General features: G+C 37.1%; 1 protein-coding gene across 2 annotated transcripts in view; it reads right to left on the reverse strand.

Annotated features, from left to right (window-relative positions):
• RNF121 (ring finger protein 121) overlaps positions 1 to 15,016 on the reverse strand; it is a 116,089-nt gene that overhangs the window by 23,690 nt on the left and 77,383 nt on the right. For both annotated transcript variants that reach the window (XM_051987462.1, XM_051987463.1), the window contains exon 6: positions 9,487 to 9,607. In XM_051987462.1, the coding sequence (XP_051843422.1) occupies positions 9,487 to 9,607 (121 nt within the window). The remainder of the gene's footprint in view (positions 1 to 9,486; positions 9,608 to 15,016) is intronic.

Below are 15,016 nucleotides of genomic sequence, written 5' to 3' on the forward strand. Positions count from 1 at the left end.
CCCCAGCAGCCACTACCAGGTGGTTCCCCTAACAAATGGCACCCAAAATTGTGGTATATGAATGTTATGGAATATTATTGTTCTGTAAGAAATGACCAGCAAGATGAATACAGAGAGGCTTGGAGAGACTTACATGAACTGATGCTAAGTGAAATGAGTAGAACCAGGAGATCATTATACACTTCAACAACAACACTGTTTGAGGATGTATTCTGATGGAAGTGGATTTCTTTGACAAAGAGAAGATCTACCTCAGTTCCAACTGATCAATGATGGATAGAAGCAGCTACACCCAAAGAAAGAACACTGGGAAATGAATGTAAACTGTTGGCATTTTTGTTTTTCTTCCCGAGTTATTTCTACCTTCTGAATCCAATTCTTCTTGTGCAACAAGAGAACTGTTTGGTTCTGCACACATATATTGTATCTAAGATATACTGTGACATATTTAACATATATAGGACTGCTTGCCATCTGGGGGAGGGGAAAAATTGGAACAGAAGTGAGTGCAAGGGATAATATTGTAAAAAATTACCCTGGCATGGGTTCTGTCAATAAAAAGTTATCATAAAAAAAAAAAATAGCACCCAACATGGGACATAAGAAACAAAGAAGCAGCAACACTTAAGTTCCTAAGTAGGATCCTCCCAGAAGAGTTCCTTCGGTAACCCATGGAGAAGGAAAGGAAGAAGAGACCCTGGTAAGACTTTTTCAGTTGTGGTAATTAAATGGGCCAACACATCAAAGGCCCAAGCCAGGAGACTGATGAGGGACTTATGAAAAATGTCTACTCTGGGGGCAGCTAGATGGCACAGTGGATAGAGCACCAGCCCTGAAGTCAGGAGGACCTGAGTTCAAATCTGACCTCAGGCACTTAACACTTCCTAGCTGTGTGACCCTAGGCAAGTCACTTAATCCCAATTAGCTCAGAAAAAAAAAAAAAAAAAAAAGAGAGAGAGAGAAAAAGAAACATGCCTACTTTGACTACAATCTTCTCCATTTGTCAGAAAGTTTGCCTCCATGACAACTCACAAGATTCAACACTTACTATAGCATCTTACCCTGCAACCATCCAGAGGAACAGGATGGAAAAGACTGACAATGCTGTTTGCATTCCTCAGAATGCGGACTCAGATAACAGCCGCTTCAAAAAACTGGACAAACTTACTGACCATGTTGTTGGGGGAAAAATAATTGTGTTGCCATAAAACAAAAAATGGGGAATTGCTAAGGACCATGCCTAAATGTGAAGGGACAGGTCAATTCTCCAAAAGCCCCCATGCACAGCTGCACCATAACATACTTGAAAGAATTGCAAATCAGCTTTACTGTCTCAGATGTTGCTTGTGGATAGGGAATGAAATAAATTGGAGGCAAGAGGGAAGAGGAGAGAGGTCAGAGAATACAACTGCCTTTCAGTCTTCTTGTATTGTTATCCTCTCACATGAAGGGATCTATTCCCAGAAGCCACTAGCAGGTGGTGCCTGTAACAGTAGGGGAAAAAGAAAAATCACACTGGGTAACTCTTTCCCATAGCAGAACATGCTTCTAAACTATTTTGAGGTTCATATGTACATAGTCTCTGCTGGTCAAGTTCTTTACTATGTCCTCCTGTGTCACCAAGCTCAGTAAATTAATGACTGCCGAAACTTGAAGCCTCAGCCTTATTTGCTATGCCTTTAAGAAGGCTCTTTCCTTTACATTCATGACCTAGCAAATTCTCCATTCCTTTAATACACTTTTTCTAAGTGCATAATAAATGTTTGCTGAATGAATGAAAAGATTTCCAGGAGTATACTGTACTCCTTGTACTACCATGGCAAATCACTTAATGTCTCCGTGCTTCAATTTCTGTACTTATAAAATGATGGGGTCCCTTCTTGTGCTAAAGCTATGATCCTGTGAATGCATGATCCCAAACACTCCTAAGATAGTGAACTCTAGTTTTTAATAATGCTGCAATCAATGCTATTGACTCTGCAACCTCTTCCTGGACAGTCTCCATTTTCTCTGCTTCTACTACTTTCCCATTCCCCTTTCTCAGCCCTTCTCATTTTACCTGGACTATTATAATATTCTCTCCAAACAACTGTCAATCAATCATGGCATATGCTGCTAAAAAACAATAGGGCTCTAGTCATCTGTCATTTCCTATCTCATGGAATCATTTACTAAGAATTTGAAGGGGCCTCAGTGGTCATCTAGCTCAACCTCTATATGAAAGGAATTCTCATTATACCTGACAAGTAGTCATCTGGCATCTTTTGAGGACACCCAGTGGACTTTTGGATTCTAATTATAAGGAAATTATTCCTGATGTCAAATATAAACCTCAAACCTTTTCTGGAATTTCCCTCTCCAAGAAATCTAATCCCTTGTCTAAAGCAGGTCATCCCTGACAGTGGCTGCCATATCAGTGGCACTCTGATTCATAGTGAACTTACAATTCACTAAAATCCTTACATTGTTTTCAGAACTGTTATCTTATTTTACTTTCCCATCTTATTCTTGTAAAGCTTATTTATCCAATGACAACTTGTGAAGATCTTTTGGATTCTGATTTACCCATTCACTGTTAGCTATCTCTCCCACCTTGGAAATTCAATGGACACCTCAACTAGACCTTTTGCCAACTCACTAATAAAAACGTTAAACAACCCAGGCTCAAGCACAGATCCATAGGAAACCTTACCAAGCTGACACGATCCATTAATAGCTCTTGAGTTTACTTATCCAATCAGTTCTAAATCCATCAGACTATATCATCATCTATCAATAGCTCTCCATATTCTCCATAATAATGCAGAGATATTTACCCTGTAGTCAGCCTGTTTGTATATACAAAGTTGTTTGTATATTGCTTTCCCCATTAGATTATGAACTCCTCAATGGTAGGCACTATATCTTTCACCTTTCTTTGAATTTTCAACACTTAGCATAGTGCCCCCAAATATAGCAGCTGCTTAATAAATGTTTATTGACTATTTTTAATTCTACTAGTTGAGTAATCCCATCAAAAAAGGAAATGAGGTTAGTCTGACATAACTGATCTATTCTAGCTTCCCTTTCTTGATGTTCATAGTCTCTCTTTAATGATTCATTCTAGACTTTCCCAGTCAGTCAAAAAACATTTACGAAGCATCTATTACGTGCCTGGCATTTTGTTAAGCAATGGAGATACAAAGAAAGGCAAAAGATAATTCTTGCCTACAAGGAGCTTATGAGGGAGACAAAAATGCTAACAACTACGTACCAACAAATTGTGTATAGGATATGAGTTGAAAACAATCCTAGATTGTGATCCTGGATGACTAGGAAGTGGTAATAAATTTGACAGTAATAAGGAAAGTGGGGGGAAGGGAGTATTTGAGAGGAAAAAATTCAGACGGGATATTTTGCATTTAAGATGTCTATGGGAATGGAGTTCTAGATGTTTAACAGACAGTGGGAGTTGAGGTATGGAGAAGACAAGAGAGAAGTTAGGGATGAATAAGCAGACTTGAGAATCATCAGTACAGAGATGAGAATCAAACAATAGAAACTATTTCAAATGAATCAGAATAAATAGAAAATAGAAGGCACAGGACAGAGCCCTCTAAGGATGATGTGGCATAATCTGGATCAAGACCCAGTGAAGGGTTCTGAGAAGGAACAATCAGATAGTTAAAAAAAGGAATGATAGGTAGTAGGGATGGATGGTAAAGTGAGGGTTTTTTTGGATGATGAGAAGAGGAATAACTTCAAATTTTCACTGAAATATAGGGCATTTCTCAGCTGAGAGAGTGGGATTAAAAGGAGCTATAGACATTTAAGTAGGTATGAAAATATTTTGAAAAGCTACTATGATGAATGAGATAATGAATTAATTAGGAAAGAATAAAAGAATTGCCTTGCTACAATAGGGATCCAGTTAAGATTATAGTCAAATTCACTGGTCTAGAATTTGCAGATTACTTACTTTGTGTCCTGCCTTCCTTTCTCGGGTGTGTGAAAATTCAGACATTTCCCCTTCTCTAATTTTGTTTTTTAATACTTCTCTTTTTACTTAAGCCTTTCAAATACCACTGACAGTAAGTCAGCATGATATCTGCCTGTCCTTTCAGGACCCAAGCATATATGTACTTTATTTGGACCCGGTAATGCCAGTTCATTAAGAGAAGTTAGTTGCTCTCTTGCTATCTCTTTATTTTAGGTTTTTGAATCACCATCAGTTATATTTTTGTTTTGCACAAAGGACATTATCCTTTGCAGAGAAAACAGAAGGAAAAACAAAACTGAGCAACACTTTCTTCCCTGAATTGTCAGTTATCTTCATTTCAAGTAAAAGTCCTATCCTTTTTATTCCAATTTATTTTAAAATAAGTTATTTTTGTCATCTTTAGTGTCCCTTGATAGTCTCAATTCATCTAAATTTTAGTCTCCCCTACTACTAATCTCACAGATGCCTTCCCCCACTATCTCTTCACCCTTGTCTCAAAAACAAGGGGGCCCTCCTCTTGCCAAGGAAAATCCCTCTATATGCAGAAGTGATCCCATTTCATCCTGTCTTCTCCAGAAGATGGCCTTTCTATCATCTCTTTTCTTTTATTTATCTTCAATTTCTCCTTATCAACTGTCTGCTTTCTTCCTGCCTATTTTTACAGAGTTCTTTTACAGTCATACATTAGTTGTTCTTGTGTCCATCTTAAGTATATTTATTTTTAAAAACCAAGGTTATTTAATGATTCAGTTCTATAACTGAACTATTCAGTTCTATCAATAACTACATTTACCTCTTCAGAAAATTCAATTTTTCCTCCTAATTTGAATTGTTTTCTTTTGAGCCCTCAGAATTTTATTTTTCATCACTTCCTATCCTTGGGCTGATGTTCCTTGAAACATTTACTCCATGGGATTTTATTTTTCTCCTGAACTCTTTGAAATTTGCTTTCCCAAAGTCTAGGATGAAGTGGTCATTTCCTCTCAAGGTCCCCATCATTTCTACCCCATCCACCAGCTCCTCTCTTGAGAATGAAGCCCAGAAGAGAATTTCCCTTTTTCAGTGTAGGAGACTGAATAATTACCAATGAGGCAAGATTGGGAAGTTATTGTCTACTCAACTTTCTGCAGATGTCTGGATCATGGGGATCTGTCACTACTCTATGCCATTCTTTTTGTCTAGGTGAACTGTAGTGTACCCCAATAACTGAAGTTCTTTTTGTTTCTCAAATGCTTGCCACCTTAATCTATACTCATATGAGTATACTTTCTTAACATTTAATCCTATATCACTGTACATTTTCGATCACCAATTTTTTAAAAATAAAACTATATCTAGGTAGGTCACAAGCCACTCAAAGGTTTCATACTACCAAATCTCAGTGATAAACATGAAGTCCAATTTATCTTATTAGACTAGAGAGTCTTAAGGATTTCTGACAGTAATACTATAAAGAAAAACAAGTATGAAAGATTTAAAAACTCTAATCAATGCAATGACTGACTAAATAGAAACAAGGTATGAAAAGACATACGCCCTGTATATTTCCACTGTTATGGATTTAATTTGTTTTAACTCTGCTTCTTTGTTAAAAGACTAGATTCTTCTTTACAGGAAGCTAACAAAACATTAAAAAAAAAAAAAAAAACATTCACAGATCATGGCCTAAGAACTTGTTTCAGAAGCTTTAGTTTCTTATATCTGTTACTCTGAACTTTGAGCATTTGCCCAGAAATCCTGAGGTTCTTCCCCTCCCAGATTTATTTTTAAAAAAATTTTATTTTTTTTTTGGATTAGGTGAAAGGAAATTCTTTGCCTTAATTGCTACCTAGCCTTAACTACTGAATGGGTGCAGCCTCTATCAATCTGAGACCTGTTAAAGAATTTAGCTTAAAAAGACCAAGGTTTCCCATTTCATCCAGGGCCATCTACAGTCATCCTGACTCCCTCTGGCCACTGGACCCAGAAGGTTCTGGAGGGGAAAGTGAGGCACAATTCACTTACATGTCATAGCATTACTTCTCTGATGTTTGTCCTTTGTTTTTGAAGGGGAACAAGACAACAACCCAAAATTGTGGATTTTATTACTGATTCTTTTCTTGGATTTTGTTTCCTGTGAATTTTTGAGTACATCAGCACCACTTTTTTTTTTTTTTTTTTTTTTGGTGGCTATTCTTTATAGTATTTACTTGGAGGACATGCATGGGAAGTATTCTCCTTCCCTCATTTTTTGAATTTTTTATCAAAGTCAAATTCTACTCCAACTTAAACTGTTTGCCATCTATTCTATGCTTCTACCCTACCCTAAATGTAAACTTCTTCAAATTCTCTACCTATTGAAATTATACTCTTTTAACAAAATCTCCAGCAAATATTACCCATCCATTCTATATGAAACTTTCTTTCAATTACCCAGTCCAAAGTAATCTCTTCTTTCTCAGATTTCTAAAAACACTTTGGATCTATTCTATACACTCATCCTAATGCAGCTTTTATGATAGTGATTTATGTACATCTTAAATTATAGCTATTTATGAACATATGATGGGAGGTAATATAGTATAGTAAACTCAAGATCCTAGACTGGCTAACACCCATGTGACTGTGGTCCTGTTTCTTATATGTAAAATAAGGGGATTAGGCTAGATAATCTCTAAGATCAGATTTCTAGATCTTATGATCCTAGTCTTCCTCCTAGACAATAAGCTCCATGAGGACAAGGATTGGATTATTAACTGTATTCTCCACATTGAATACAAGTACAGGGCTTTGTGCAAAGTTCATTACTTTTTAAAGTGAACTATCATCAGAACAGCTCCAAATTCTTCTCCTAGAAGAATCACAGAGAAAAGAATATGAAAACTTGGTGCAATTTTGAGGCTATCTAATTCAACTCTACTTCACAGAGGAAGAAACTAAGGTCAAAAAAGTAGGACTTGCCTAAGATCATTCACCTTTACTAACTAGAAAGAATCTCAAAATATTCCAGATTTTACTGGAGTGACTGGTTAAGTATTAATATGAAGGAAAAAAACCCCTGGAGGGGGTTCCCCTGGATTCCTGGAAGAACACATCATCATTATTATTATCATTGGCTAGGAAGCAGTCCTGAATACTGTGCATTAGAAGCCCGGGAAAGAAATCTGTCTCCTGATTTAGTCACTATATTTAAAAACCAACGTGGAAAGACTGGAGTGAGTCAAAGGTTAAGTAAAGCAAGCAGAGGAACAGAAAGTGGGTATTTGGAAGAGAAGCCCAAGCTTCTCTTATTCTGGAGAAGAGAAAGCCTAAGAGGATGAGTGAGTGACTCTGGAATAGGTTACTCCAGAGGACTGTGGATTTTTCATCATGTTAGAATTTAAGGAAAGGAGAAGCAGTGATCTGCCTGAAATCAGGGCACTAGTTCAGCTGATTTCTCAAAAACTCCTTTAGCCATCCCATTCTGTGATAATACTGGGTGACAAACTTTTGGTGTTTCATTTTATTTCTTTATTAAAAATAAATACTTCAAGTTTTCAAGGATCATTAGTGTGAATCTTTCTCCAACTTAAGCTCATCCCAAACTCTTTATTTTATGCCTTTGAAAATAGGTCAACATATGTTTACTCTGGCCCCAAAAAGCACTCCTGGAGGTCTACTTTGAAAAGAACAATGCTTTCCCTAGGGCTGGTAGACTGGGCTTGCTTTTTCAAAGGCTCTACCCCATATAGGTTAGGCCAATTTTTTTCTTTAAGAATTTTAGTACTGAAACTTTTCATGAGACTTGATTGGCTAAGAAGAGTTGCTGAGGGAGCTTCCTGATTGCCTGAGTACAAAAGGCCATAAAGGGGTTGAACTTCCTCCCTATGGCTTACGACTATGGAATGACAGCAAGAGTAGCACTAAGAATTGGTACCCACCTGAATTAACGCGTTTACTTATTGAATATCTTTGTTTAATGTCTTTCCTCACTGATGGCCAAGTTCTGTTACCTGATGAATGACTTACTAGTTTTTCATTTCATTCAAACTATCAGGAACTAGCCTGTATCAGCAGTCACGATCTAATGATGACTTTGTCTACAATTAATTAAGATGGGTCGTAGATGATGGGCATACAATCTATAGTTGGAATAACCCAAACTCAGTTTGTTCACATTAGCAGAAACTCTGACAATTAGAAAAATTCCTGCAACAATGAAGTATCAGAAGAGATCATGTACATTAATGGTAAAATTTCATTATTGTCATACCTCTAAAGTGGTATGACTTTAGCCAAAACTCAAGAGTTAAGTGGATTGACTACATTCATGTGGCTAAGAAGTAGCAGGTTTCAGGTTCAGAGCTCTTTGTACCATCTCTCTGAATACCAAACTTGGCGTCTCTGACTTTTGGATATAATGGTGGACAAAGGAGACAATATTACAGAGATAATGCTTGTCAGGCACCCATGGTATCTCAAAGCCAGGACTTTGCCTTACTTGGGAGTGTAAAGAAGTGCAAAGTTGGACAAATTAACTGTACTTTATTAATATCCTGAAAGCAAGGGATGGATGCTGAATATTCAAAGTTATTTGAATTCCATATTATATTAAATGAGATCTAAATAAAGTACTTCCTCCCCTGGAAAGTACCACAAAAGTATCAGCTGTTATTCAAATCATTCTTTAAACTGACATTTTTAGTCTATGTAACAATTTTCATAAAAGAGCCATTTCCCTTTTTTGACCTACTAGGCCCTTGGAAAGCAGAATTCTGAAATTTGGTCAACAAAACCAGGTTAACATTTATTTTCATCTTCAATGATGTTAAAAACTTCAACCAAGATACTCAGCCTTTATCTTGATACCTGTTCTCATAATGGATGATATCATTTAGTGCTTTACAGTTTGCAAAGCAGTTTATAAACTATTACTGGATAGCAGCCTGGGTCAATGAAAAGTATAGTGATATAACTGGAATAAAAAGACTTAGGTGAATATTCCAGCTATGACACTTCTAAGCTGTTTTGACCATAAAAATGTCACTCTCTCTAAGCCTCAGCTTTCTTATTTATAAAAGGGGGATAAGAACATTTATACCACTTGCCTAATGGTATTATCACGAGGAAAATAAGTCTTAAATATATGAAAAGAAGGAGGCTATTTTTCATCTGTAAAATAGAAATCATGCCTATAGTCCTAGCTTAAAATTATTTTGAGGCTCAAATTAGAGAATATAAAGTATTTTATAGATCTGAAATCTTTACATAAATTTCAGTTATCATCATTATAATCTCCATTTTACAGATAGGAAACTGAGGCTTAGACTGGTAAAGTGACTTGTTCAATGTTAATAGAATTAGAAAGTGACAGTGTTTCATGTCTTCTGACTCCAAATCCAAAGTCCCCTCCCACCCATCCCCCAAAGTTCTATCATGTTTCCCCCAGTCCAGGTCAGTCTGACCCTTATATTCCCACACCTGAGAAATTATCCAAGGTTCTCTGGTGACAGCACCAGAGGAAGATTTGTTTTTCTGGATGAACTTACTCCTATTGTAGAAGCCATGTAGTCTGCACACATTTCTGCAAAGTCCCTCTCAAGGACTCCATAATAAAGGCCATAAAACAGGAGGGAGATCCCAAAATCCATTGCATCTTCTGGTTTGACTCTGTAAAGGAAGCAGGAGGATCACTTGGAGAAGTGTAGGATTGCCATAGCTACAGCTACATCTAATCTCTGTTTGGGTTGTTCTCTAGGCCTTGCACAAGCCTGAGGCTATAACTGGGGAGGGGAGAAAAAGAGGGAGGGAAGGCACGAAACTAGGAAGGTGAGGAGAGAAGGAGAAGAACATTTAAGTTTGGGAGTGAGGCATGAGAAAATCTTGGCTTTGAGCAAAGTTTGCCTCAGAAAAGGAGAAGCCCTCTGAAGATGGGGATGGAAAAGACTTGGGTTTTCATGACAGTAACATGCCACACTAGGCACAAGGCCTCTCCTTCCAGCTCTAAGTGCAGATAAATCACTAATAATGGGTTGGAAGGCCAACAAACTTGGGAGACAACTGTTTCAGACTACTCTGCTAGGAAATTATTCCTCTATTTCTAACAACCTGATGCTAGTTTTCTCTATTTTAGTGGTCACCACCATGCCTAGGATATCAAGTTACATAGCCTTGTTAGTTCATTTACTTAACAGATATCTATTAAAAAGCCTATGTTAAATTCGCAGTGCTAGGTATTATCCTTGCCCTAAAGGCTTAGCACAATGCCTGATATATAGTAGGCACTTAATAAATGTTAACTGATTGGTTTTAGTAGGGGTAAATAGAACCTATACACAAATATAAGTTAGAAAATCAGTGAATAAAAATTATATAAAAGATCAATGTGATCAGATGAGAGTGAGATAACTTTGAGATAGTGAAAGCAAGGACACTTCCCAGATGAGGTAGTCTATACATAATAGATATTTAATGAGTTGTTGAAGAAATGAATGAATGAGTTGTGCCTTAAAGCAAGGATAGGATGTCAGTTGGCCATTATCAACTCTCTTGCCAGAAACCTTCAATGGCTTCCTATTGCCTTTAGGATAAAATATAAACTACTTTGCCTAGTATTCAAGGACTTCCCCAAAATGGCTGCAAACTATCTTTTCAGACATATCTCACATTATATCTCTACTTCATACATTCTACTTTCCAAACAAGATGGACATCAATGTTTCCTAATCTCAGCTTGCCCTTTCTGTTTCATTCTACCTGCTTCTATGCACAAGTAATAACTCCTGTTAACCCATATTAAAAAAAATAAGAAATTATGTTTCTTTAAGTCCAAGCTCAGGTTTTAAATCTGGGTTAGCTCCCTTGAGGCCTCACAATCAGTCAGGTACTACTATTCTCTGTAGTTTTCCATCTTTTTCAAAGCTAAAAGTAAATTTTCTTCCCTCTCAGACTCTATCTGGGTTTTTCAGTTTTCCTAATTACACAGTACTTCCAACACATGTGTTTCTCTCACCCCCTTCCTGCTCCTCTTCCCCCAAGCCATTTTAGAAAGAAGTTCTTGAGAGACTTTAAAGTGCCATTTCTCATCTTTGAATATGCAGAGCTGAGTAGTGTTGGGCACATAACTAGAGTTTAATATCTGTTGCTAAGTAGGTGATGATGGTAAATATGGCATGGCATTCCTTTTTTTTTTTTTTTTTTTTTTTTTTTAATAATAAATTTTATTTTATTTAATAATAACTTCGCATTGACAGAATCCATGCCAGGATAATTTCTACACGACATTATCCCTTGCAATCACTTATGTTTCGTTTTTTCCCCCTCCCTCCCTCCTCCCCCCCCCCAGGATGGCAAGCAGTCCTATATATGCTAAACATGTTGCAGTATATCCTAGATACAATACATATTTGCAGAACCAAACAGTTCTCTTGTTGCACAGGGAGAATTGGATTCAGAAGGTAAAAATAACTCGGGAAGAAAATCAAAAATGCAAATAGTTCACATTCATTTCCCAGTATTCCTTCTTTGGGTGTAGCTGTTTCTGTCCATCATTTCTCCAATGAAACTCAGTTAAGTCTCTTTGTCAGAGAAATCCACTTCCATCAGAATACATCCTCATACAATATCGTTGTCGAAGTGTATAATGATCTCCTGGTTCTGCTCATCTCACTTAGCATCAGTCCATGTAGGTCTCTCCAAGCCTCTCTGTATTCATCCTGCTGGTCATTCCTTACAGAGCAATAATATTCCATAACATTCATATACCACAATTTACCCAGCCATTCTCCAATTGATGGGCATCCATTCATTTTCCAGTTTCTAGCCACTACAAACAGGGCTGCTACAAACATTTTGGCACATACAGGTCCCCTTCCCTTTTTTAGTATCTCTTTGGGGTATAAGCCCAATAGAAACACTGTTGGATCAAAGGGTATGCACAGTTTGATAACTTTTTGGGCATAATTCCAGATCGCTCTCCAGAATGGCTGGATTCGTTCACAACTCCACCAACAATGCATCAATGTCCCCGTTTTCCCGCATCCCCTCCAACATTCATCATTGTTTTTTCCTGTCATCTTAGCCAATCTGACAGGAGTGTAGTGATATCTCAGAGTTGTCTTAATTTGCATTTCTCTGATCAATAGTGATTTGGAACACTCTTTCATGTGAGTGGTAATAGTTTCAATTTCTTCATCTGAAAATTGTCTGTTCATATCCTTTGACCATTTATCAATTGGGGAATGGCTTGATTTTTTATAAATTTGAGTCAGTTCTCTATATATTTTGGAAATGAGGCCTTTATCAGAACCTTTAATTGTAAAGATGTTTTCCCAGTTAGTTACTTCCCTACTAATCTTGTTTGCATTCGTTCTGTTTGTACAAAGGCTTTTTAATTTGATATAATCAAAATTTTCTATTTTGTGATTGGTAATGGTCTCTAGTTCATCTTTGGTCACAAATTTCTTTCTCCTCCACAAGTCTGAGAGATAAACTATCCTATGTTCCTCTAATTTATTTATAATCTCGTTCTTTATGGCATGGCATTCCTAAGGTGCAATAAATGATGGGAAGTGTTTGGGGCCCGGCCATTACTCCAGTTTGGTCAAAGAACACAAAGTAATATGATGACTACTAGTATGCAATAGAAGGGGAAAGGAAGGGAATAATCATTTATATAGCATTATCATGTACTAGGAACTTCATAAATATTACCTCATTTTATTCTCACGACAACCCTGGAAGTAGGTGCTGTTATAATCATTATTTTACAGATGAGGAAACTGAGGCAAACAGAGATTAGGTGACTTGCCCAAGATCACACAGCTAGTAAATGACTAAGGCTAGAGAGATCTGCATTCAGATCTTGATTCCAGGCCTAGGTCTAGCATTCTATCTACTTCATCACTTACAAATAATAAAGCTAAAAAACTGCTGTGCTGTATATAGAAAGCCCTAAAGGTTTATGAAGAACATGAGAGGGATCTTCAAGTATTTGAAGAGTTGTCCTATGGAAAACATGTACTTATTTTGTTTGGCTACAAAGGAGCAATGTGTAAAAGTTACATAAAGATAGATACTGTCTTGATATAAGGAAACATTTCCTAACAATTATTGCTACAAGTGAATGGGCCACCTTGGGAGGCTGTCGGTTTCTTCTCACTGGAAATGATGGAAGCATAGATTTAGAAGGGAGAGGGGGCCTCTTTTAGTTCCAGCCTCCATTAAGTCCAGCTTCTTTTTGCAGATGAGGAAATGGAGATATAGAGAGATTAAATGATTGGGTGAGAGTTCCACAGATTTTTAAATGAGGGAGATAAGACATGAACCCAGCTCTTCCTGACCACCAGTGTCTCATCAATTATAGCTCCACTATCTTATAACCAAGGTAGGATGACCACTTGATGTTACAGAAGGAACAGATGCGTACTTAGGTAAAGACTGGGTTCCAGACGACTCCAAAATTCCTTCCAAGACTATAAGTCTATGATCCTAGATGAACTTTCTGTTCCAGGCATTGAAGGCCAAAAGAATACCACTGAAGGTTCTGAGGAGGAGAGGGACATGACTGGAGCTAAGCATTAAGAAACAATCTGGCTATAATATGTTGGGTAGATTAGAAGAAGCTAGAGATGGGTAGGCAGGTTAGGATGCTAATTTAATAGTCCAAATAAAAGGCAACAGAGGCAATAACGTCTGTCCTGGATGAGAACATATCTTTTAAAAATCTGGGGATGTCCTCATATATATAAGTGATAAAGAAAGGAGAGCATCTATTAAATTATTTCTGACAAAACTTACCATGGGCATGTTTCAAGAGCTATAACTTGAGTACTGCAGTCATAGGTGGGGCTGGGTAACTGCTAGAAACTGAAGGAAGAAAGGCACATAAGAGTTGTCATCCTTATCAGATGGACAGCAGGAGTCAACCAGGGATTACTGTGCCAACCTGTAAATAAGCTGCCAACTTTGATTGCTTGTAGCACAGTTCTAATGAGCTCAAAGTTATTCTGGGAGAGAAGTTTCATGAGGGAAATAAACTGGACACAGTGGGAAAGGTTCTAGATACTTGTAGGGAAATCTTTATTGGCACCTCTCAACCTCAGCTCAATGTAAGAAACATTAAAGTTCTCTACTTGGATGATAGATAATAAAAACCAACAGAATCCCTGTCCTAAAAAAGCTTGCAATCTTCCAGGGAATACATAACATATATATATATATATATATATATATATATATATATATATATATATATATAAATAGGCTATAAGAAAGAAAGGGCATAGAAAAAGTACTCTTGGTTCTTGAAAAAATAGAAAGACTTCAGTTGGTAATGATGTGGATAGAAAGTAGAAAGTATTTGAGGCAAAAGCTGATCTTCAAGATTGCACAAACCAAATATTAAATGTATCTATGTATATAAAGTAACTAGTAAACTTGAAGGCATCAAAGAAATGTGAGTTATTTTATCATGATTCTTTTTTCCCTAGTAGACTGCAAATACCATGAAAGAAGGGAATATGTTTTAACAGTAACATTCTTTAGAACCCAGCAATATCTTTCTATATAATAGGCATTTAATAACTATGTTACTACATTGGAATGTAATTGCAATCCATTTACATTAGACTGAAATTTGCTTAACAAGACAGTATCTGAGAGGACAATATTCTTAAGTGAACTTGGTAGGGACCACTAAGGCCATGTGTTTTAGGATAACCAAGCCTACAGAGCAGTTTCAATTAGCCAGGTGAGTCCTTCCTGGGCTCATTCCAGAACTGCTCCATTTCCACTTTTTTCCCCCCAAGATCCCAAGCTTTGACCTTCAATGTGGCTAAACTTACAGGAAAGGAATTTGTTCACATCTTAGTCTAAACAAAAACACAGATCAGGGTATTCAGGAAAAGCCAGGCATAATGATAACTATGCCTGTCTGTTTGGAGTTCCCAGAGGAGTGAGAGGCAGAGAGGGAAAAAACACAGGCAAGGGAGAACTGAGAACCTAGATCTGTTTTTGCTTTGGATTCATAATAAGTAGCCCAGTGAATGAGAAGATGTTGATTAGACTCAGTACAAGCAA

The sequence above is a fragment of the Antechinus flavipes genome, chromosome 3, assembly GCF_016432865.1.
Source record: "Antechinus flavipes isolate AdamAnt ecotype Samford, QLD, Australia chromosome 3, AdamAnt_v2, whole genome shotgun sequence".
Taxonomy (NCBI): Eukaryota; Metazoa; Chordata; class Mammalia; order Dasyuromorphia; family Dasyuridae; genus Antechinus; species Antechinus flavipes.